Source organism: Ictidomys tridecemlineatus, chromosome 13 (assembly GCF_052094955.1).
Source record: "Ictidomys tridecemlineatus isolate mIctTri1 chromosome 13, mIctTri1.hap1, whole genome shotgun sequence".
Taxonomy (NCBI): Eukaryota; Metazoa; Chordata; class Mammalia; order Rodentia; family Sciuridae; genus Ictidomys; species Ictidomys tridecemlineatus.
Window position 1 is genome coordinate 2150976 of NC_135489.1, and position 24155 is coordinate 2175130.

At 57.7% G+C, this 24155-nt stretch overlaps 1 protein-coding gene across 5 annotated transcripts in view; it reads left to right on the forward strand.

The window, feature by feature from the left end:
* Positions 1–24155, forward strand: part of Mbp (myelin basic protein) — a 93922-nt gene that overhangs the window by 25261 nt on the left and 44506 nt on the right. For all 5 annotated transcript variants that reach the window (XM_078029857.1, XM_078029858.1, XM_013362438.4 and 2 more), the window contains one exon: positions 10143–10230. In XM_078029857.1, the coding sequence (XP_077885983.1) occupies positions 10143–10230 (88 nt within the window). The remainder of the gene's footprint in view (positions 1–10142; positions 10231–24155) is intronic.

The window sequence follows — 24155 nt, forward strand, 5'->3', positions numbered from 1 at the left end:
CCAGGAAGCGCCCAGGCCAGGCAGCACCAACCTCGGCCCTGGGAGGCCATCCCAACCCACTTGGGCTCCAGGTCTTGCTGCAGCTGGCCCAAGGAATCCCACCAGAGTGTCTCGGTGGGGGTCAGAGGAAGGTTCTGGAATGGGCCTGGTCTCTGGGGGTCTCTGTACCCTCCTGTCTTTCATCCTCCTTCTGCCCACCTGTTGGCAGAGTCCTCCAACTGTTAGCGTGGGAATTCCTCTGCTTGGTTTTCTGGATAAGGGAGTGAACACAGGGAGGGTGGTACACCTGGTTCTTCCCACGTGGAACTCCTGGGGCGCCAGCTAGTGGGGAAGGTACCGGAGCCTCGCAGGGCAAAGAACCCGTGGTTCATTTCCACCAACCCCACATGGGCAGAGTGGGCGGGGCCGGTGCTGCACTGTTAAACACTGAAACCTAATGACTCATAAGAACTCTGAACACCCGCTCTTCCTGTGTGTGGTGGCCCGGGAAGGTTCCTCTTTGCTGTTGCTGGTGGCGATCTCTGGCTCAGAAGGGTTCTCCAAAAATGTCTGGCCATGTTTCTGGATATTTCTGTGTAATCATCATAAAAAAAAAAAGATACTGCACTAAAAAACAGGATCTGAGAACTTGCAAAAGTGAAACTCCTATCTGAAGCTGGTAGAGAGGAGTGACCCAGTCTGCTCGGTGTCTCGGGTTTGGCTGTCCTGAGCGTGTGCCGGTTGGAGCTGTGCAGCAGAGCCAAGCCGCGGCACACAGGTGCCCAGGAGGTGCTCCCGGGCCCCCACAGCTGCTCACACCCCAGCAAGTCTGTTCACATATTCAATCACCATGAGAGCCCGCACTCGCTCTCAGTGAGCCTGTAGGTATTAAAAGGACTGAGAACTGAGACGTTTACTTGGCTTCCACACACCAGGCACTGCCACGACCCGGCTCTCTCCAGCAGCACGGACTCCGTCTGTCACTGGGCCAGAGAAAACGTCTCCCTCAAAGCCACCGAGGGAGGCACGGTGCTGCTCCCTTGGCCTTCCTGTGAACGCTGCGCCTCTCCTCGCCAGCCTGGGTGTCTGGCCCTTCAGCCTGGGTGCAGCTTCCGGCCTGCCTCCTCAGGCAGGGAAGTGGCCGGGCTCCTGCTTGCCTGGCTCACTGCAGTTGGTGCGGTCGTCTGTCCTTTCCCCACGAAAACCAAATGCTGGGGGGCGGCAGCCCCGGCCTGCTGTGCCGAGGACATGTGTGTTAACGGTGGACACTGACCAGCAGAGCTCTCCCCGGAGTGTCCTGCACGCGCCCCACCCAGGCAGGCAGGTGACCGTGAGAACAGCGATGCCTGCGGCCACAGCGCAAAGAGGGAGGAGCTTGTCCATCCTCACCACCTGGGAGGACAGCAGAATGGCACTGACATGCAAGCCCTCCAGAAGGCCAAGCCGTGTGCCTCCCCACCTTGCTTGGCCCAGAGGGGTGGGTCACTGTGCCCTCTCCCACAGTGGGAGCCGGGGCACACGAATCCCCTCTGTTCCAGGGTGCCCAGTGGCAGCGGTATGGCTGGCGGCCCTTGAGCACGAGGCCTCTCTTGTCTGGCCGCTGTGTTGGCAGTGCTGACGTCCATCACGTGGAGCGTGCTTCTCAGGCAACCCTCGTGCCTTTTTGAGAACTCCAGTAATCTTAAGTCAGTTGAATGTTGAAGAGCTTTGGAGACAGAGAGGACAGGCTACAGATGCTTGGCAACCTAGTGTGTCACAGACACGGAAACGCCGCTCGTGTCAGGAGGATTCTTAGGTTGTGGGCAGAACGGACTGCACCTTGTCCTGAGCCAGTGGCATCAGTGACCTAGGAGGAACACGTCTGGGTCTGTCCTCAGTCTCGGAATTTATGCTGAATTCACAAGTGACAATTCACTGAACACACGTGGGTCACCTGGTGGTCATAAGCCACATCACAGGTTCTTTTATTCGAATCTTAATTTCTAACATTTTTATAAGTCACACACCACTCTTCACACAAATACACGCTTGTGTGTGTGCACACGCATGCACACACATGTGTTATAGAAAGGCTAAGAAGGGCCAAGGCAGCCACAGGGTCCAGGAGGCTGAACTAGAGCAAAGGCAGAAGCGGATGTGGATGCAGAGTCGCTGCAGGTGGTCAGATAAGAACAGGAACCAGCCAAGGAACTTGTTCAGAGGCAGAGCCGTCACAGGGCAGGAACTCATTCTAGGCCAAGGTCCTGATGAGAGTTCCACAGGGTCAGCTTGGGGTGGGACTGGCTTGGTCATCACGAGCAGGAAAAATCACACTCTGCTAAGGCTGCAGGACAGAACTTCAGAGGTTCATGGCTGTGGAGATTTGCCTGGGCAAGGCTTGTGATGAGATGATGGGGTCAGCGTGCTGCTGTCTCCAGTCTCAGGGTGCCACTCCTCCTATGGGTCTTGAGTGAGGAGTTCTCATCTGATGTGGTTGAGAACTCCCATATCTGGTGTTGCTGATATGATTAGGGATGTCCACGAGTCCAGGTGCTCCTGGATAGAGCTTGATGAGTTGGCACCTATAGCTTATTCATCAATTTGTGCCCTATGGTAGCAGATGGCAGTGGTTCACTTGTACGAAAAAAGGTGTGGTCACTACACACAATGCAGTCACCTCAGCACTTAAACTGAAAATGGAACAGCTCATGGCAAACTACTGCTTTGAAGAATGGAGTAGGAAAGGTGTAGACACAGCCTGAGAACTGCTGTCCTGCACACCATGGAGTCACTAGGGCAGGCGCAGCCTGAGGACTGGTGTCCTGCACACCATGGAGTCACCAGGGCAGGCCCAGCCTGAGAGCTGCTGTCCTACACACCATGGAGTCACTAGGGCAGGCACAGCCTGAGAGCTGCTGTTCTACACACCATGGAGTCAGGGCAGGCACAGCCTGAGGACTGCTGTTCTACACACCATGGAGTCACTAGGACAGGCACAGCCTGAGGACTGCTGTCCTACACACCATGGAGTCACCAGGGCAGGCCCAGCCTGAGAGCTGCTGTTCTAAACACCATGGAGTCACTAGGCCAGGCACAGCCTGAGGACTGCTGTTCTACACACCATGGAGTCACTAGGGCAGGCACAGCCTGAGAGCTGCTGTTCTACACACCATGGAGTCACCAGGGCAGGCCCAGCCTGAGAACTGCTGTTCTACACACCATGGAGTCACCAGGGCAGGCACAGCCTGAGAGCTGCTGTCCTACACACCATGGAGTCACTAGGGCAGGCACAGCCTGAGAGCTGCTGTTCTACACACCATGGAGTCGCTCAGGGCAGGCACAGCCTGAGAGCTGCTGTTCTACACACCATGGAGTCGCTCAGGGCAGGCACAGCCTGCGGACTGCTGTTCTGCACACCATGGAGTCACTAGGGCAGCTCTACTGCGGCTCAGGCCCACAAGGATGGGAAGTCCAATCCGGGCTGCCCAGTAGGTAGCCATTAAACCCAGGTGGCTACAGCAGAGGAATTTGGCTGCCACAGCTGAAGGGCCGAGTTTTAATGTCATCTACTTTTAAACAGCTTAGATGTGGATAGCTGTGTATGCGGGCGGCCCTGTGGGACAGCACGGCCCCACTGGGTCCTGGACACTTCCCCCAGTTCTCTGGCAGCCTGCCGGGTTGCTATTAGCTCCATTCACTCATGGAGTCATACAGGTTTGTGCAGAAGAGAATATTGTGTCCAGAAGGCAAAATTCTGACAAGCAAACACACAAATGTCAGACCTAAGAAGGCCACGCTGGTGCATCATGGGATGTGGCAATCCCAGGGTGCTCTGCGCCTGCCCCAACTGGGAAGTGTGTCACCGCAGGCTGTCGAGGTCCAGGCTGGCAGACAGTGTGCACACCACACACGTGCTCCAGCAGCTTCTGGGTCCCAGCACACTCAGGGCCCATCCTGCAGATTTGCTCAGTACTCCCTCTAGAACTGCACTGAGCTCCACCAGGGGGTGAGGGGTAGGGAAAGATTCCTTTCAAATGGCCGTTGGAGAACCTGAGGAATCTGCGCCCAGTTAGAGCTGTGGAAAGCTCCAGAGGGCTGGCGTCTGATTGACAGGGGTGGGAGACTGGAGGAGCTCTTGCAGGGTCTGAAGGAAGAGCAGCGCGAGGCATCCGGGCCAGGCGGGTTGCAGTGAGATGTCCAGAGAGCAGGCTCCGACCTGGGGTGAGTCGCTCCTCACGGAGGGATGCCGTGCTCTGTGTGATGCCTGCGCCGTTCAACTGCAGCTGTCCAGAGCCAGCTCCCTGGCCACGTGCTGTGGGAGAGCGCCCAGAGAAAGTGTCATCACAGCTCCACATGCAAGAGTGGCCACAGGCCCCCCCTGGACTTGAGTCCAGCCACAGGTGTTTGGTCTATCTGATCATCTGGGACCACGGAGACCTTGTACACCAAGGATGGGGGGTCCCTTGGGGACATAAAATGTGATGAGCACAAAAGGCCAGGTCTTGGCAGCCCTGTTAACTGTGACACCAGCTGTGTGGGAAGGCGGCCTCAGGCCACATAAAGCCAAGTTCAGCCCACACGCCGGCCCAGTGTGCGCAGGCCCCCAGCTCCGCCGCCTGCCAGCTTCGCCCCACTCCGGTCCTGGACCTGGCTCTGCATTGCTTCCAGTGGGCCCTTGTGGAGCCCTGAGTGAGCCCCTTCCTGCAGGGTTCCTGGCGCGGGGGGCTCAGGAGACCAGGCACATCTCAGGGTCCGGTGGGGGCTGGTCAGATCTCAAGTTAGGAGGGCTCTTGGAGCAGATCCCTGGATCACCTGCAGGGGTCAGGCCAGGGCCCAGAACACCCCAGAACACTCACATCCCATTCTCTAGGGTGTGGGCGTTTGTTTTGTTCTGTTTTGTTCATGTTTAGAAGATGTACTTCAGTGTTTGAGTGACCCTGGCTTCAATTTCCAGCACCAAAAAAAAAAAAAAAAATTAAAAGAGGTTCTTCTCAGATCACTGTTGAAATACAAAATACTGAGTCGTTAGGGACAGTGGAACCCCTGCCTTTCTGGCCAACTCCTCAACATGTAAAAGAAAACCTGTCTTCTGTATTTTATTCCTGAGCATGAAATAGTGTGGGTTAAACCAAACAGCAGGAGCGTAAGTGTGATTTTTTTTTGAGGTTATAATTCCCTTATTGCTCAAAATAAAAGCATTGTTTTGTGAACAACTCGGGGAACCCATCTGATCTGCCCTTTTCCTGGATGTCTTAGTTGTCATGTGACCTGTTAGAATGAATGGAACACTTCAAAATGTTTTTGTAACCTATCTTCTCATCCTGTCTTCTCATAACCGTATCTGACTTGATCTTATTATGAAACATGAGACAAACGGGAACCGTGGCCTGGACCACATAACTCTCCTGAATGTGCTCCTGCCGGGGATGCCGTGGCCAGAGGCTGGTGAAACGTGCAATCACCTCTGATGGATCTTGATGATCGGCACCTCTCTGCACTCACTCTGTGCATAAGATTCTCAGTGCACATCCACAAGGCTGGGGGGTCCGTTTTGCTTCTGAATATGCAGAGCCAAGTGCTAGCCCTGTGCTTCGGTAGCCCTTGGAACAAGTTGAGCGGGTTTTGCTGGCTGCTCTGATGTCTGATCGTGGGGACAGCAGATCCTTCTTGGAGGAAAGCTCTGCATAGAGAAGTGGAACTCCATTTAGCAGGCTGCTGTGCTCCGTGAGCGCAAGGGGGCCGAGGGTGTGGCGCCTTGAAGTGCATGTGAGCCTCTCCACCTGTCGAGTCTCATGGCATTGACACCTGTTTTCACCTGAGAGGGTTTACTTCCACCTTTCCAAAGTCCTGACTGTGGGAAAGAATCAGCAGATGAATAACAGTAAATACTAATGAGGGTCCAGCTTGCACTGTGAGCTCACGAAGGCCCCACAGCCCTCTGGACAGCTGCATGGAGCTGTGTCACAGTGGAAGAGGACTCCAAAGAGGCCAAGGAGGGGCAGAGCTAAGCGTGCAAGTCAGAGAAACCACGTCTGGGCTCTGACGTGTTGGTGTTTCTCTTTTTGCAAAGACAGGCCTTGCTCCAAGCCCCTGGCCTATCACCCTGAGTTACCTGCACTGCAGGAAGCAATTAAATAAAGAATCACATGAAAGCAGAGAGTAGAATGTGAGGAAAATTAAGCAGGGATGACTTTATGATCTAAACTAAAGGAAATGCAGCCACTTTCAACCTAAGACAGGAGCTTCCTGTGCCTCGTTTCATTTTCAGTAATGGAGAATATGGTGAAATGAGTGAGCGCCCTTCCATGAATTAGCTGTAAGTGTACTCAACTCAAACTTGAAATTCACTGCACTATCCAGCTCTTAAAGCGAAAGCACTGTGCCAAGCAGAATCGCTCCCTCTGCCCCGTCCCTCCTGGCTGACCATCCTCCTTGTCCACATAGCCAGCCGAGACGGAGTAAGTGGCAAGGTGTCCGAGTTCCTAAAATAGGAGCCAGGGTCCAGTTGCATAACAGACCTTGATAAGCAGTTTCACTGCGACATTGGGTGATATTTATTTTGGTGTGGCTTCTAAAAATCAACCTTTGAATACAACCCTGAGCACATTTCTTTGCGTTTGTTATTTGAAGAGCACTGCAATCTCAGTCACCCTCTAGCGTGATCTCACAGAGAATGTGCCTTAAAACTAAGTAGCTAAATGGGCCACTTGCTGATCTGGGCTGCTTCCTGCAGGAAGAGGCTTCAGGGGCTGCCATCTACCTTCCTGCAGACTCACCCTCTGTGGGCTTTGTTTGGTCTGCAGTACCGGGGAGGAACCCGGGGCGCACACAGGGTTAAGTGAGCACCCTAACCCTGAGCGGCACCCCCAGCCCTACACGCGTCCTCTTCAGCAGCTTTACTGAGGTGGAATTCAAATGCCATACTCTTTGCCCTTTAACATATGTGAGCAGTGCTTTTAACATAGCCATAGATGAGTGCAGCTGTCTCAGGCCCGAGGTAGGAAGCAGTGTGCCTCATGAGGGCACCTGTGCCCTTCGGGGTCAGCTACCCCCACCCTGGCCCTCAGCCACCACAACCTGTCTGGATCCCATGAGACATCCCTGAGCGAGCGTCTGGCAGCTCCGCGGCTGCCTTCCTTCCCCAAGCATGGTGCTGTCGGGCTCCTCCACGTCCAGGTGTGTGTCGGGGTGTCTTTCTGCTGCGCGGCACGCCCTGTAGTAGCATCCTATGTTTAACTGTCCGTCCTTCCGCTGGTGGACATTCGCGTCGTTTCTGCTCCTGGGCTGCTTTGGTCCTGTGCAGGGAGCTGGGTGCACTCCTGTCCCAGGGCAGGTTCTCGATTCCTGGCCTGTGTACCTAGGAATAGACTCGCTGAGTCATGGGGCGACTGCGTGCTGCTCTGCGGAACTGTCAGCCTATTTTCCACAGTGGCTGCACATCTGCTACTGTGAGGGCTGTGTTTCCTGTGACTTCTGCAACAAACCTGCAGAGACACTGGCGACTTGGCGGGAGTTAGCCCCCACTGTGGCCAGGGCTGGTCTCCCCCAGCCTCTGCACTGCAGCAGCCCTCTGCCTGCACTACTGTGGCCACAACAGACTCCCCCCCCCACGTGTCTGCCTCCAAGTCTCCTTCTCACAAGGACACTGACTGCTGGCTTAGGGTCCCCTCTTATCCACTCTGACCCCCTCTTAACTTGGGGGCCAGACAGCTGCAAAGACCCTATATCCAAATAAGGTCGTGTTCCCAGATACCAGGGGTTAGGACATGCACATATCTTTCAAGGGACACAAGTCAACCTATGGTGAGAGTGAACGTTCATGGCTAACTGTGGAGTTGGAGGGAGTGTAGGAGCACAGTGTCTTGGGCCACACTCTGCTCTAAGATCCGTTGCTCCGGTTGGTAGAACATATGACGTCTGCACATGACTGCATGCTCGTGAGCTTGGGGCCTGGTTTGCCTGGTAGCATCTAGGTAAGCGGTAGTGCACCGACTCTGTTCACCTTGGGCAGAATTGGGTGGCTCACATATGAAGTGCTCTCTGGGGAAGCGGGCCGTGGCGGGACTTGCACGTGTGTTTTGCCCTCGAGACAATGGAGCGCGCTGGCCCATGGTCCACAGTGCCTCCGTGGACCATGGTGCCACAGGTTAGGTGCCGCAGGCCAGGGCGCTCTGCAAATGAGCCTCCTGGTCTCCAGCAGGACATGAGAGTCATCCATGCCAGGCCTGAGCCCTCCCTCCTCTCCCGGCGTGCTCACTGCCATAGGTGAGCACAGCGAGTTCTCCCGTCTGAACAGATCAGTCGTGTTGTGTTCCAGTCCAGCTACGGGCTCTGTGTGGGGTGGGCAGGGCCGGGGAGTTCCTGAGACGGGCAGTGTGCTGCCTTCGGGGGGTTTACCAGCACTGGCTTCAGACACAGCCCAGCTGCACGCGGGAGAACAGCAGACCAGGACGCCCCAGCTCCCACTCTGCCCTCCACCCCCAGTGCTGGCACCTGCCTCTGGGTGGCAGCTCTGTCCTCTGTTGGGCCACGGGGCAGGGTGGATGGAGGGCATGTCCCTGCAGGACCAGCTCCAAGTTGTGCCCGTGGCCACTCTCCAGGCCCCTGGGGCCACCTGCTGCTCTCCTGGCCCACAGGGCGCAGCACACTGAGATCTCCCTGATCAGAGAGTAGAGCAGAGAAACCGGCCTTGAAAGAAGGAGCTGGGAAGAGCCGCCCGCTGCCAGGCGCCAGGTGCAGGGAGACACCCAACCAAATCCTTTCAGGATTCTCCTTAGAATCTCCATTTCACTTAGCAAACACACAGCAGCAGCTTCCATGGGCCAGGCACGTCCTACCCATCTTGAAACACTAGTTTATCCTCATTACGACCTTGCTGAGCAGTATTCACACCTTCCTTTCATTGATGAGAAGCCGGAAGCACAGAGAGGCTAGGAGACACACCCATGGTCACACAGCTGATAAACAACCAGAGTGTGCACCCTGAGGTCTCCCTCCAGGCTGTGCCTTCCCCGTCTCTAGAAGGGAAGAATGTATAGTCAAAGCCATGCACACCCAGGGTCCTGGGCTAGAGGCTTCAGGAGATGAGAGGTTGGTCTGGAAAAGAGTAGAGCAAAGCAAGTGCAGAGTGAGACCTGGGGGTCTCTGCGGCTGGTGGGCAGCCACGTTGCTGCCCAGAGGTGCTGGGCGGGTCTGGAAAGGTGCACCTTGGCTCCCTTAGCTTCGGAAGCTGCCCTGCCCGCGGGCGCTGTGAGGAGGCACACGGGCCAGGCAGTGTCGGTGATGAGGGGCCGAGGGGCACCCAGGAGGCTGGAAGGTGGGAGCCGCGCAGCGTGGCCAGGGGACAGCCTGGGAAGGACAGGCAGCACCCCATCCTCCTCCCAGGCAAAGGGCAGAGGTCAGGAGTGGCCAGTGTGAGCCCTGAGGGGAAGACAACAGGAGGGGCCTAGTCAGTGCAGTCCTTGGAGACTCAGGCGGGCAGGCCCTGAAGGAGGGGAAGCACCTTCCCGGGAGGGAGGGGCGGCCCGTGACAGCCTCAGCTCCTGCCGCAGGCTCCAGTCTCCTGTGCAGCAACCAAGAAAGTAGTTGAGCAAGTTGAGGCACAAACACAGGGAGCAGAGCCCTATCTGCCACCTACACTGGTGTTGAGACCAGACCGCGCCCTGAACATTCTACACTCCAGCAGACCCCCGCTCCTGCTGCCTCAGGGTCCCGCACAGCAGACAGGCGGCCCCTGGGGAGCAGGGGGCGCCCCCGGCCCACCTCCCTGCAGGGGAAGCTCCCCGCCCCACAGGAACATGGTGCCCCTGGACCTAGCACTGTTTTCTCTCCCCAGAGAAGGAGCTGGCTTCTAGTTAGCCAGCGTCTAGATCCCAGGACTCAGTCCTGCCCCAGGATGTCACAGGCCACGTGGGCACCCTCCTCCGGGAAGGGATGAGGCCCAGCTGGTTCACTTTATCCAGGCTGCTGCTCAGCTGCTCTGGTACGAAGACCGTCAATGGCACCCAGAGAAACTCGTGCTCAGGCAGAGAACATGGCAGAATCAAAGATCCTCTGCAGAACTTGAAGCAGGACTCCCTTTGCTGCTTGCAGACAGATGTGAGAAGGCAATCATCCCCTAAAAAGAACTCGGAGGAACCCGCCCTGGCTCCTCAGCTGAGGGATTCTGTTGTGCTCTCTTCCAGGACGGTGACGCTCACAGAGGAGAGCCCAGGAAGAGACGGCATCTTGGTGAGCTCGCCCAGGCGTCCTCGGAAGACAACGAGGTGTTCGGTACGTACGCACGTGGCCCGGGCAGGCTCCCAGGTGGCACTGGAGCACACGCACCTTCCCATGGGCCACCCTGGGCCTGTTCCCCTGGGCACAGTCGTGGGCTGAGATCTCCTAGTGACCACTGTGACCTGCGACCTCGTCCTGTCTAGGTTTGCCCTCTGGCCCTCTCCTCACACAGACCCCAGCCTCTGGGCTTCTCCTCTCTCTCCCATCCTCTTTCCCATCCTCTCCCTCATCCTCTCCCTCATCCTCTCTCCCATCCTCTCTCCCATCCTCTCTCCCATCCTCTCTCCCATCCTCTCTCCCATCCTCTCTCCCATCCTCTCTCCCATCCTCTCTCTCATCCTCTCTCCCATCCTCTCTCCCATCCTCTCTCCCATCCTCTCTCTCACCCTCATGCGCGTGGGCCGTCTGAAACAGCTGCAGTGACGCGGGCGGTTGGGAAAGGGCCATGGCCGCCGTGTGTTCGTTTCCGTAGCGCCTCACTGGGCACGAGTGGCCTGGACGTGTGGGCATTCCTCTTTCCTGCTCCCCAGGAGTGAAGAAGTGTGCTTTCATCTGCTGTGTGTGCAAGTGGTGGGATCCGTTCTTTCTTCCCGATGCCAAAGCCCGGTGACCTACCTCGGACCGCAGGGTGCCCGGGAGGCAGGAGGGCTGACCTGGAGCAGGGCTCCTCCTGCCCCCGTTACTCCTGCGGTGAAGACAACAGACGGCAGCCATGTGCCTGGGTCCCAGGGCTCCCAGGCCACCACGGGAAAGGGAGCGAGTTGCTGGGGGTGAAGGAGCATCAGCCATGGGGCAGACACTCAGGGCCGGCGCCTCCTGGCCGAGCCCTGCCTGGCCTCTGTCCAGGCCAAGGTCTCTCCACTTTGCCCTCTCAGGCAGGTCATTCGACCCCAGGTCTCCTGTTCCTGACTTTTTCCCAAGTCCCTTCTTTTCTGCACTTGTGTTCTCCTGAGAAAACACACGTAAGTACGGCCTTGTCGTTGCCACTTCCCGTGTCTTCAGCCTCCGTGAAAACCGCGTGACCGAAAGGCCCTCAGAGGATGAGGAGCCTTCGCTTCGTGGACCCCTGCTGACCTCTGAACTGTGGGGGCTTTCCCGAGCTCACGCACTGCCCGTAGGAGTGGGTTTCCATGGCAGAGTGGCAGAGGAGAGGGCAGAGACAGCAGCGTGGGTGCCCTGGCACCGTGGCCCGCACTTCTGAATACCCAGGCCAGGCACGGTCTCTGTTGGACGGAGAGGCCAAGTGTTGGCCATGTTCAGAGTAAACCCACCCGAGACGTCCCAGAGCAAGTCTCCTCAGTGCCTCTTGACTCATGTTCCAGGTGCACAAGGAACTAGTGTACGCAGAAGAGACGGGACCTCGTGGGAGTGCGGCGGGCGAACGTCCACCGGGGTTCCTTGTTAAGCACACACATCTCTATCGTTAGCAGTGGCTTTAGGGTCATGTGTAACTACAGCAGCCATCCTGTCACCATCAACAGATAGGCCTGCACGTGACATAAGTGTGTGTGTGCGCCGTGGTCACTTAAAAGGGCCCTGTGCAGACCCTCTTCTGGGACCCTGGAGACCCTTGAGTCCTGACACTGTATCACGGCCGCCCCCGTAGCCTGCCAGCATCAGTGTGGACAGGTGCTGCCTGGGGTTGAGCGTGAGAGCCACAGAGACACTCAGCTCCTCGGTCTCTCCACACACGCACGTCCGCGTGTACAAGAAGCCAGCTCTGTTCCTGCTTACTGTGACACCAGGGCCTAGGACCGTGAAGAGCCCAGCCTGTCACATGCCACAGCCCTGTGCCATCGAGCCGTGCCCCTGTTGCACGCAGCTGGCGCTCGATTCCCTGTAGGCTCAGTGCAGGGGAGCCCAGGGGCCTGCAGCCTCAGGTGTCCTCCGTCCCCCTGGCCAAGAGCCAGTGGGTCTGGGGGCCTTGTTGGCCCCAGCGGTCTGCTCAGCACTCCCCAGTGGTGCCAACCAGAGGCTCGGAGCTGCTGGTCTTCTGCCTTTGACCTTGGTGATCTCCCATTCCTATGTCTTCACTGGAAGCCACAGGAACTCGTCTCAAGGTGCAGAGTGGAAGAAAAGCGAAGCTCAGACTGCTGCTCACCTGGGCTGTGTGGTGAGAGAGTGTGAGCAGGATGTCCTCGGGCTGCGTGTGCGGTGCAGTGTGCTCCTGCTGAGAGCAGCGGCAGCCACCCCTGCACATGGCCTCTCCTTGCCCCGAGGGCTCACAAGTGGGGCAGGAAAGCAGGCCTCACTGACGTCTGCAGGCCCGTGTGCCCTCAGCAACCACGTCACAGTCTTCTCCAAGCTCTTGGTAAATTTTTTTCGTTTCATCAGAAAAATGGGGTCAGAGATACGAAAAAGAAGAAAAAGCCCTGATCCTCCAGCTAGGAGACCATTGCAGGGCAGCCCCCCACCCCTGCCCAAGAGGACACGGTTTCCCAGGTGTGAGGGTCCCCGTCTGAGAGCTGGCCTGGAGGACTGAAAGGAAGCGGGCTGGGCTGCGTCCCCACAGGTGTGCTACGTGCAGCTCACCTGGGTGCTCAGAGTTGCAGTGCCCGACTGAAATGAGGCAGGCCCCTCTGCGTCTCCGCTAAGGAAGGGGGAGCTGACCACTGACATTCAGGTCGTGTGGACTTCGTCTCCTGGTAAAAGTCCTGCTGAAGGGACACCTCAGAGCTGAGCAAATAGCAGCACAATTCAAATCCGCCTGTCCTTCTGCTCAGACAGCTCTGCTCCTCCTCGGAGCTGTTTGCCGCATTCTACAAGGAGCAAGAGAACGTCTCGGGCACAGTGACCTAGAGACACATCGGTCCAAACTTTGGGAACCAGGTTATTTTGCAGTGGGCCTTTTCGGGGCTGTGTTAGACCCCACACCCACACACCCTGCACACGCCGTCCTTGTCATTGAAGACCATATGGACGGAAGGCAGCAGGGTCCCACCGCCCCCTCAGGAGCTCTCCAATCACCCGCCCAGGCTCAGCTCTGCTCACACCCACGATGCAGAGGAGCCCACAGAAGAGGGCGCCACTGCCCTTTAGCAGGGACCGGCTCCTCCCAGGCGGGTCGGAAAGTCTCGAGCTGAAAGGCTGAGCGCTCCTTGCCTTGGGCACACAAGTTCAATGACCAGTGTCAGGCACAGAGGGCTGGCTCGTCCACAAGGCCACCTTTCCCTGCCGTGAGCTAAGCCACGTGTCCCTACCACAGTCTGCCGAGAGCCTGGGAACACGGCCCATTCTCAGCCCCGGAGACGGGGAGCATCCGTCTCAGAATCCTGTTGGTCCCCCTGTGTCCCTCTGCATCTCCCAGAGCGTGGGTGAGCTCAAGCAAACAGTGAGGTGTTGGTGCGAGGGTGACACCCAGGTCAAGTTCAGAAGGACCACGACTACGTGTTGCAGCCGAACTCCACCTTGGCTGAGGAGCAGGGCCTCCCTGTGCAGGACAGCCCTGCAGCTGCTGGGCTTGGCAGTTTACTTGTCTTTTTGTGTCTTGGCTTCTGCACTGGGAGGGGGGCTCCTGGGGGCTGCCAGTGAGTAGTGGGGGGTCGATGCCTGCACAGAGGCAGGACGCGGGGCCCGGGCGGCGTTCATGAACAGGAGCCACTCTTCTCACAGGGACAGCACGCGGGCTTTTTGAAGCATGCCGAGCTTGGTTTAACAAATTCTAAGATTTGTTTCCTGTTTAGAGTTTTATCAGAGGCAGAGTCACGTGGTACTCGGTGGCCTCACGGAGGTTTCATAGCAAATGCAGAGATTCATTGCGTAAGGCCCTTTACTGTGACAAACCTCAGCCAAGGCCAGCGATGCCGCACAGGTCTGAGCACTGAAAGGTGAGGCACGCTGACCACAGGCCTGGCTGGCCCAGGGGCAGGACTGCAGGTACGCAGGCCCTCTCCTGAGCCAGGCTGGCTGGGTGTCCCTGGCACAGAGGCCCAGGTCCCTGCTACAGGAAGGACCGGGAGGCCATGCCCAGTGCTCCTGGCCCTGGAGGGACCTCCCTTACAGTCCCATGAGGGAGCAGCAGGTCCCAGGAGAAGGATGGGAGAGGCTGGCTCCACCACAGGCCCCGTGTAGAGGGACCGCACCTCCACGCGCTTGCACCTGCCTTTCCCTGCACCAAGCTGGTCTCCACCTGCACTTGAGCATTGTCACAGGGATGCTGACATTTACGCAGCGTTCAGCCAGACTCGTGACCCACTCATGAGTGTTTCACGTGCCTGCGAAGGGCTCAGTCACGTCTAGGGCTCATCCCATCGTCACCGGCCCACAGAGTGTCCCCATGAGTGCACCATTGACTGTGGAGTGGTGACTGTGGCTACCTGGTGGTCATGTGCCCTGAGGTGACGTTGGTGTAGGTTCACCGAGGGCTCCCCCGGTCTTGAGCACCTGGCAGGGCCCGGGCAGCGTTCCAGGGGTGGGGCTCTGGGGACTGAGCCGAGAGGAGACTCAGTGGGATGTGGAGGGGCACGTGGGAAGCGCGCCGTGTCGGGCGGCCGAAGGTGGGAAGGAGCCTCTTTCTGCAAAGCAGGTGGAGGAAGCCGTAACTTCCATTCCTCTTCCTCAAGTGCTGGATCAGTATCACCAAGCCATGGAGTAGCAAGACACATCCTAGCAGGTGACAGACCCTTCAAAAAGAGGCCCTGAGGCCTGGGGAGGCCACACGGAGAGAAGCAGGGACTTTTCCAGGACAAGGCCAGGGCTGGGAAGGCTGGCCAAGGAGGGGGCTGACCTTCACAGCGTCATGGGGTCATTGTTTTTTGGCGGGTTTGGACTTTCCAATGAAAAACTATTTTTGCAACTGAAAGAGCAGGCCTAGGGGCGCTGGGTGGGACAGAGGTCCTCCCTCCACTCACCCCCACCCCCTTGGTTTATCACATACTTAAATTTGATTTCTCAACAAGGCCCTGAACCCAGGGGCTGAACCCAGGGCCTTGTGATGCTAGGCAAGCGCTCGACTGAGCTGGGTCCCCAGCCCCAACGTGACTTCCTTGGCACATATAACACCCTTCTCCTTCCACAGGGAAGTGCCTCCAGGTGGCACCTGCGTCCCGCTCCACACTGGGCCCCTGGCTGCCCTGGGAGGCGGGTGTACTTGTCACTGGCCACGCACCGGGGTCCAGCCCTGAAGCTCCTCCAGACAGTGGGTGCACTGCGTCCTGGGCGTCTTTCCTCCTGACCCCCCTCCCCCGTTTTTAAGAATGCCGCCGTGTTTACGTCCATCCTCATTTTAAAACCTAATTTAATGAAATCCAAAGTCAGTCCTTGGCAGAGTTTAGATCACCTGGTGATTAAAGGGCGATCCCCTGACGTGACTGTATCCCTGCTTCCTCTGGTCCTCAGTCCCACCCCTTCCCTGGGGGGTCAGTGTCCTGACTGTCCTGCCTGGCTCCTCTCAGCTCCCGCTGTCCTGCCGTGGGGCCGGGCTTGTCTCTCCCACCTTGGTCTCTCCACAGAGCTCTGGGGTCCCAGGGGCTGTCCCGGGTGCGGCTGTTCCGTTTAGGGGCACCCAGAGGGAGAGAGCTGGAGGGCGCGCAGGACTCGGCCCCCGCCGGCTCTGCTGTGTCTGGGGGGAGGAGGGTTTTTCTTTTGATTTTGATTTTGTCATTAAAAAATCAGACACTTGCACATGAAAGTTTAGGAGGGCACTTCTAACAGTGGCAACCGCACAGCTGGCTCCGGACACTGCACTGGGCTGGTGTTTAGGGGACCAGGTCCCTGGTTCCCCATGCCAGTGACATTCTTCTCCCTCATCAGGGTTCTCAGGGTGACCTGCTTGAGCTTGTGACCTGGCCTCTAATCTTGTAAGGGATCAAAATGACTCTGGCGCCACTTTCGGCTTCCTACCAAGTTCACGCACCCTCTGGTCTCTTCGAGTGACAGTGTTGCTTCTGCTCCTGAATCCAGCCTGGCCTCACCAGCAGGGCAGGCAGCCTACCCTGCTCCTCTGAGCGCCCAGCAGCCCGTGACCTGTGCCATGGGCTGGACTTCACCCTTTGCGTCCACTGGCAAGCTGCACATGCTGGACATGGCCCAGTCAGGAGTGTCCAGAGTGCGTGCCATGGTCCTGCCAGCCTTCCTGTGAGTGTCCAGGGGGCAGAACCTGAGAGGAGCCACCTCCTGTCCCGCCCCAGCCTGCAGCACCAGGCATCCGTCCTGCCACCCCCTACAGGGGGACATCAAGCGCGGAGAAGTGGGTGCCCTTCCCCATGGAGAGTCCTTGCAAAGCCTGGACGCCAGAGGTGGTGCTCTGGACATGTTTGCAAAATGCTGTCTGCCTCAGTCAGACACTTTCCCTAAGAATTTTCAAGTGGCATTGAAAAAAAAATCTTTGTACTTTTGTTTAAACTTTGTTTCTAAGGACTTTCCATGAGAAATGCTTTTTTTGGACCAGGGTACTGGGGTTGAACTCAGGGGCACTCAACCACTGAGTCCTTTTTTGTATTTTATCTAGAGACAGGGTCTCACTGAGCTGCTTAGCACCTGGCTTTTGCTGAAGCTGGCTTTGGACTCTCAATCCTCCTGCTTCAGCCTCCCGAGCTGCTAGGATCACAGGCGTGTGCCACCCCGCCTGGTGAGAAATTGTCTTTTTGACGTTTGGTTTACAAATTGTATTGTGTCTAACACATCCTGGCGCATGAACTCAGCTTCCAAACCGGAAATTCGCTGCCATTACCCACGTAAAATTCTCCTTCAACCCAGAAGTGTGCTGTTTTAGTCAGCTGCTGTGACCAGTGGACCGGACAAGGACGATTTTAGAGGAAAAGAGTTGATTTGGGGCTCACGGTTCCAGTGCCTCAGTCTGCAGGCGGCTGGTGTCGTTCCTCGAGGCCTGAGGTGAGGTGGCCGTCATGGTGGAGTGTGTGGGGGAAGGTGTCTGGGAGCCGGGTACAGAGAACACTGTGCTCAACAGGAACCAAGTGTGTACCCAGAGGTGCCCTTCCAAGGACCCGCCTCTCCGGGCGCACCGGCCTGCCCACGTGACCACCCAGCTAGCCGCGTGGGGAGTAATGGCCGGCCAGGCTCTCAGGACGTCCTCTCAGCTCTGCACTTTGTTGTGTGGTCTCCACGTGAGCTTTCAGGGGCACCTGAGGTGTAGACCGTGACAGGCCTTGAGCAGGAAGGGCCCTTCTGACGGTTTACGCCGTCACTGCCGCCGCTCTGCGGGCAGCTAATGCCTGGTGTTCGGGGACTCCAGGGCCCCCGGAGTTGCTCCCAGCCCCGCCGCCCTGGGTGTCCCACCGACACCTCTTCCTGCTCCCGCAGCACCCGCCTGCTGGGACGCTCTTCCCCGACACCACCAGTGAGCTCCCACACGCCAGTCTTCACCCGGGTCCCCCTCCCTGTGATGTCCCGCTGAGCAGCATGCGCTGTAGGACGTGAGCGGGCCTGCTCCATGTGAGCTCCTCAGTCCCAGAGGCTCCCTGTGGTCACCTCTGCTGTCCCAGCCCCGTGAGGGTAAGGCACTTCTCCACCCACCCGGCATGACTCAGAGACCCTGGTGGCTCAGGGGGCAGAGCAGGGAGGGTCCAGGAAGAGGGGCAGAGGAAGGCACCTCTGCTGGGTGGCCTTCCTCACTTCCTCCAGGTCCACTGCTCACAGCTATCATAGGGCCCTCCCTGCCTCAGGGGCCCTGGGGTGGGCGCACAGAGACACAGAGGGCGGGCACTCGTAACGGAACAGGCGGCACTCTGGAGGACCAGGCACAGTGGTCTGTGTTACTCGCTGCTGAACCCCAGCTCCAGAAGGGGCCTGGCTCACGCAGAAACCTCCTCCACGCTGAGCTCATGAGTGAGTGACCAAGGGCACCTTTCCCTGCTGCCCACTCCTCACCTCTGTCTAACTCAGCCCCTGCAGACTGCAGCAGCACCCACAGAGCACCAAAGCCTGTTCCCAGCACCGTCCCTGTGAGCTGCTCCGGCTCTGGCTGCAGCTGAGGGTGTGATGTGCAGCAGCGTTGGGCGTGTACGCCTGAGCACGGGCGCCGTACATGTGTGCGCGTGTGCACTGCGGGGAAGCACACTTGCACATGTGTGTAAGTGCTGATGCGGTAGGAAACACGTCTCTGGCTCAGGGAGTGCTGGTGTTCTGTGAAATCAGGAGTTTCCAAGGCCACTCGCCTTCCAGCACTTTCACTAAGATGGCCGCCCACAGAGTTTGCAGCTGCTGGCCCAGTTAGACCACCCTGTCACTCGTACTTCCACGTCAGGGGAAACCACAACCAGCGCTGGCCTCGCACGGCTGCCTGCGGCTGAGAGGAGCTGGGTGCTGCCAAGCTGCAGCCTCGCTCACAGGCCACCCCAGGGCCGGGCAGGGGATCTGCTGTGGGTTCGGCTCCTGGGCTCCGCACAGTGGGCCGCTTGGTGCCGACCTCCCTGGAGATGCGCAGCACAGCATGATTCCTCCTGCTTCTGAGGCAGCCCGCTAGCCTGTCATCGCGGAGCAGCCCCTGCCAGCTTCTTTCAGGCCTCCTCCTAGCAGGACACTGGGTGTCCCCCATTTTTAACTCTAGAGGAAGAGTTGTGCGATTGTGCCTGGGGTGGGCCCCCACATTCTCCAGCTCCTCTGCACAGGAGAGCACAGCTCAAAAGAAACAGAAGGCAGCACTGGGGCCGTGTCTGGAGGGCAGTGTGGTCCACACGCTGAGGGGGGACGGGTCTGGAGGGCAGTGTCGTCCACACGCTGACTGGGGGACGGGTCTGGAGGGCAGTGTGGTCTCCCACGCTGACGGGGGACATGTCTGTAAGGCAGTGAGGTCTCCCACGCTGAGGGGGGACGGGTCTGGAGGGCAGTGTGGTCCACACGCTGAGGGGGGACGGGTCTGGAGGGCAGTGTCGTCCACACGCTGAGGGGGGACGTGTCTGGAGGGCAGTGTGGTCTCCCACGCTGACGGGGGACATGTCTGTAAGGCAGTGAGGTCTCCCACACTGACGGGGGACGTGTCTGGAGGGCAGTGTGGTCCACACGCTGAGGGGGGACGGGTCTGGAGGGCAGTGTGGTCCACACGCTGAGGGGGGATGGGTCTGGAGGGCAGTGTGGTCCACATGCTGAGGGGGGACGGGTCTGGAGGGCAGTGTGGTCCACACGCTGAGGGAGTCCTGCTGCCAGCAAGGAGCAAGGCAGTGGCCGGGCCAGGGCCTTCCCGGCCACAGAGCACTCCCCCAAGGAGCCACAGGCTCCTGCCAGCATGCGGCCGAGGACCAGCAGGGCACTCCAGGTGGAGCTGGCCAGCCGCTCCTCAGAGCCTGGGCTGTGTCCCTGAGGCTCACCCATAAGGTCGTAGCTGCGGAGCCTAAGTGGGACCTTCCTGTGCTCCTGCTGTAGCAGAGCGTGGCCTTCAAAATGCAGCCTGCCACCAAGAGTCACTTAGGGTCAGCAGAACACAATAGGACAGCTAGAAGATTTCCAGAACAAAGAGGAATACAGACCTCACAATGGCACAAAGAGCAGATGTGATGGGCTTCGGCCAGTGGGAGGGCGGCGTGTCCCAGCCCAGGATGCTCAGAGACCTCCTGGCTCCCGAGGCCCCTCCGGGGACCCGCATTCCCCAGCACAATTCCCTTGATTCTTCCGGCCTTTGAGTCTCATTCCAATAGGAAAGCACCTCCCTCTGTTCTCCACCAGCAAAAGTTAGTACTTCTGCTTCTGCCTCCTCCCAGTGAATTTGTCACTGGGGCCTAGGAGCCGCAGTGTGCCATGGGGCCATCCTTGCTCCTTGAGAACTCAGAGTCTGGACGTGGCATCGTGAACAAGGCCCCCCTTAGAGGCATGCCGTCGGTGCAGCGGCTCAGCCTGTCTCCCAGCCAGTCCCTCCTCCACCCCAATTCACTTCCAGGGGGAGATCTCGGTCATACGAGGGCTCCGCCCCACTTCATAACTGAGAACTGGGCGTACCCTGCTTTCTTACCTGAGCCTGGGCAGTGGCCTCCCTTCCACCAAAGCCTGCTGTGAGTGGAGAGCAGCGTGGAGAAGGAAGCCGAGGCCTGCTGCTCGCGCTCAGGGCCACGGAGCCTCAGATCAGCACCAACGCCCTACACGCGCTGCTTTCCTGTTCATGCCACTTGTTTTTCTCCTCGGAGGGTTTTTAATTTGATGTACCAAGTGATTATTGCCCCAAATCTCTCTGCCCTGCCCGGAAGAGCCCCACGCACTGGGGGACCTCAGAGGTCAGTGCAGAGGACCTAGCTTGGCCCCTTCTCCAGAACTTCCCACCTCCACCCTCCTGTCGCTGAGGCCTCTGGACCCTGAGGCCCTCCCTGGAGACCAGATGTCCCCAGCTCTGAAGTGACCACGCATTAGTGTTTACCCCCCAGCTAACAAGCTGAGCCACGTCCACAGTGGTGGGTGGACTGTTAAAATATATAAAAGAGTCATCATGGAAGAAAAGGCAAGTTAGAGATGCCGAGCCACTCGCCAGCAAGGGAGCACACTGAGATCCGAATGTGGAGGGTGACTCGCGCTCCCTGACGGCCGTTAATGCAAGGCCAGACGTAGCGTTCCAGGATCCGATCCTGCGGTGACACTCCCCTTCGCCGCTGTGTTTCTCTAACAACAGGGCGGTGCCTCGCTGGGTGAGTTTTACCTATTTCACCTGAAATGTTGTTACTGAAATGGCCTTGAATACTCGTCCTTTGCTGTTTTTCTTGGCATCTTCATGAAGAACCAAAGGTGCTGTGGGTGAATGGAACCTGTGCAGAAAGCCGCCTCCTCTGAGTCCAGGTGTGAGGTTTCTTTTTATATTTTGAAATAACCTGTCCTCGTTCTGCCAATGTTCAGGGAGCCATTTCTTGCCCCCGGCATCACCCACAGGGGCGGTGAGGGGCAGTGACCAGGGACTCTGCGCCCAGCACTGTGGGACTGGGGTTTCCTCTCCCGACCTGGCAGAGCCTCTGTCCTTACTTCTGTATCCGGAGGTGACTCCGCTTGCTGCTGTGGACCGAGCTGTGGTGGGCCTCGGTGCGGGGCCTGCCCGGGCGCAGGTGCTCGTTCTCTTGGCAGATGCCCAGCAGTGCCTGCTTTCTCCTTCTCGCTGTGTTCAGGGAAGGGGCTGTTCACGGGAACACTGGTTTCTCTATGACTTGCATTTGGGTGTTTATGAAATGTCCTTCCTAAAAGGTGAAAGTCCCTTTGACCGTGGAATTCACTCCTCCCACACTTGGAGTTGGCACCATTCTGTGGCTGCAGAGACGGCCTTTCCTGCCCCCCAGTGGCTGGTCCTGGGTGGAAGCCCCCTCGGCCAACCCAGCCGCTCCCCTCCGTCTTCCAGGCCGCCTCTCCCCGTGCAGGAGGAAGGACGGCCACATGGGAGGCTGGGGGTCTGGAGATGTTAAGGAGCACGGTGGCAGGATGCCCGCCTGGCTCTGCCTCCCCCAGCCCCACCCCTCACACAGCGGGTGGGTCTGCCAGCCTCACCCATAGCTGCCCAGGCTGGAGGTGCCCGGAGCGGGGTTGTTTGCCAGGAGTCCAGTTTGTGCAGCAGCAGTTTGAGAAAGTGACCCACTGATCTCCAGCCACTGCCCAGAAACCAGGCCGACATGCCCGGGCCGGACCCCGACCCTCCTTGCCGCTGGGTGAGTGTTATGGGGCCAGCCGTCTGCAGTCAGGCGGCAGGTTCCCAAGTGGGGGAGAAGAGTGGGCCGCGGACTGAGGCACTCCGGGAAGTTGGATAGCGGGCTCATGAGGCACCGACTTCCGTCTCTGAGAATGTTCCAGAACAGCCAAGGTGATGGGCCTGGGTAGACAACACCTCTGACTTCCCGGGACTTGGAGTCCCTCTAGGCTGTCCTGTCACCACTGCTCAGACCGCTTGTGGTCAGCAGTGTGAGCAGGGCTGCGGGCGGCGACCTCCCTCTGTGTGGTGCCCCACCCTGCCTTCTGCACACAGCACAAACCTCCGTCCACCAGGAAGCCACCTCAGAGCCGCCAGCCACCTCACCGCTGGCCGCTGGGCCGTCGGTCAGCGCCCTGTGCCCCTACGCTGCTCTGTGGGGTAAAGCACCGTGGTGTGCAGGCTCTGTTCTCCTCCTGGCTGCCTGGGGCTGTGTCTGAGCAGCTCCCTGTCACTTGGTCCTCTTCTTAGCAGAAACAAAACAATGGGAGCTGCAGTGGTGAGGGTGTTGATTCTGGTAGTGGCCTTGCTAAAACACGTGGGCACGCGTGTACCAGCGCCCCAGACGGTGTGCTCCGCCGTCGGCCTCCAGGGAGAGCGGCCTTCAGCACTCCTCCTGGACAGGGTGGAGCAAGGGCTGGTGGCGGGCTCTGCCCAGGTGGGTTGGCAGCTGTGCTCGACCCAAATGACCAGCTCATTGACAATCAGTTGGTGTGTGGACACGTGGTCTGCTGATCTACGAGGAGACAGAGGGGCCTGCAGCAGAGCCTCTGTCCCTTTGCCGTGGTCTTGCCCTGATTTCCTCCGAGCAACACAATGTCCCTTTCGTAATGGCCAGCTTAATGCTTATTTTCCAACAGGTCAGCCTCAGACACAAGAGGTTACTTAGAAAAACCACCCTCAGTCATGTGCACTAGGTGAAAATAGAGCCAGTTTCCACTTCTTCCCTCTGGTGTCCTTCACAGGTGAGGCTGAACCGGTCTTGTATTTATTTGGTCATAACAAACTATCTCAAGATGTGTAACAAAAGAGAAAACAAAAACTTTTGAAAAGTGAGTTCACATTCTCAACTCCAGTCAGCACACAAGCAGAAGTCACGCAGGAGCACAGACTGGAGGCGCTTTACCTGAGCTCATTTTTCTAGGGGCATCTCAGCACTCCCCTGTCTGGTCTCACCTTCTCCTTATCAGGAAAATCCTGGTTTGTTGCCTGGGGATTTTAACAGTTTCACTGAATACCGCTCCACTCGCAAAACTTTGAAGTTATTTTTATCCTTACAAGCGGGCAGGGGCTGACCCCAGCTGGTACGGGGCTGGCACAGCGTGCGCTACCTCGAAGCTGGAGCAGCGAATCTGAAAGACAGACATTGTGTGAGCTCCCTCCGTGGCCGTGCAGACATTTGACACCATTGTCCCCATGGCACCCAGACCCAGCGAGTGCAGCACACAGACCTGCAACTGTCCCCAAGAAGGGCTGAGACAGCTCTCCTTTACTGAACCGCCCACTCCTAAATGTGTCAGTTATTTTTTGTATCAGTTATTTTTACATCATGAGCCCACCCACCAAGGAGAGTGAATGTCAGGGGTTACAGTTTGGTTTTACAGGTTTTTTTTTTTAATGGTAACAGATGATAAAAGTGCTCTCTGAATACTTTCAGAATGATGGAACTGCTTGTAGGAGTGCGGCAGTTGAAGCTGGTCTTGTGTTGCAGCCAAGAGCAGGGAGGCCAACCAGAGCAAGCTCACTTGCAGACTCTCGATCCCTCTTCAGCCAGTGAAATTAAAACCAAAAGCACATTTAAAATGCCTGTGTGTCAGGCACAGTTTGTCATCAACATCCGCCTGGCTTCTCACCAAGTGCCTCGAGGCTCTGGCTTCTGAGGGCTCTGTCCCCGGGCCTCGAGCCTCGCTTTCCCATGGTTCAGAGCAGCACACAGCTTCTCCTGCAGGGCAGAGAGTAGAGCCCACAGGCCGGGCAGTCCACAGCTTGTCACACCCACTCAGCTCTGCTGATGAAGCACAAACAGCCAGGAACAGACTCACCAGCAAGAGATGGTGACTGTTCCAATAAAGCTCTGCTTACAGACACTCAAAGTTGAATCAAACATTTTTTCATGTGTGATAAAATACCTTTTTCTGGTCATCTAAGAAGATAACAACCAAAAAAAAAAAAAAAAGATTAATTCTTAGCAGTTGACGGCCAGATTTAGGGCAGGGACACAGTTGTTGACACCTTGTTGATGGTTCCAATGTCCCCGTAACCAGTCTGCTCAGTACAAAGCACAAAAGAAAAACTGGCCACTTATAAAATTTCTTAT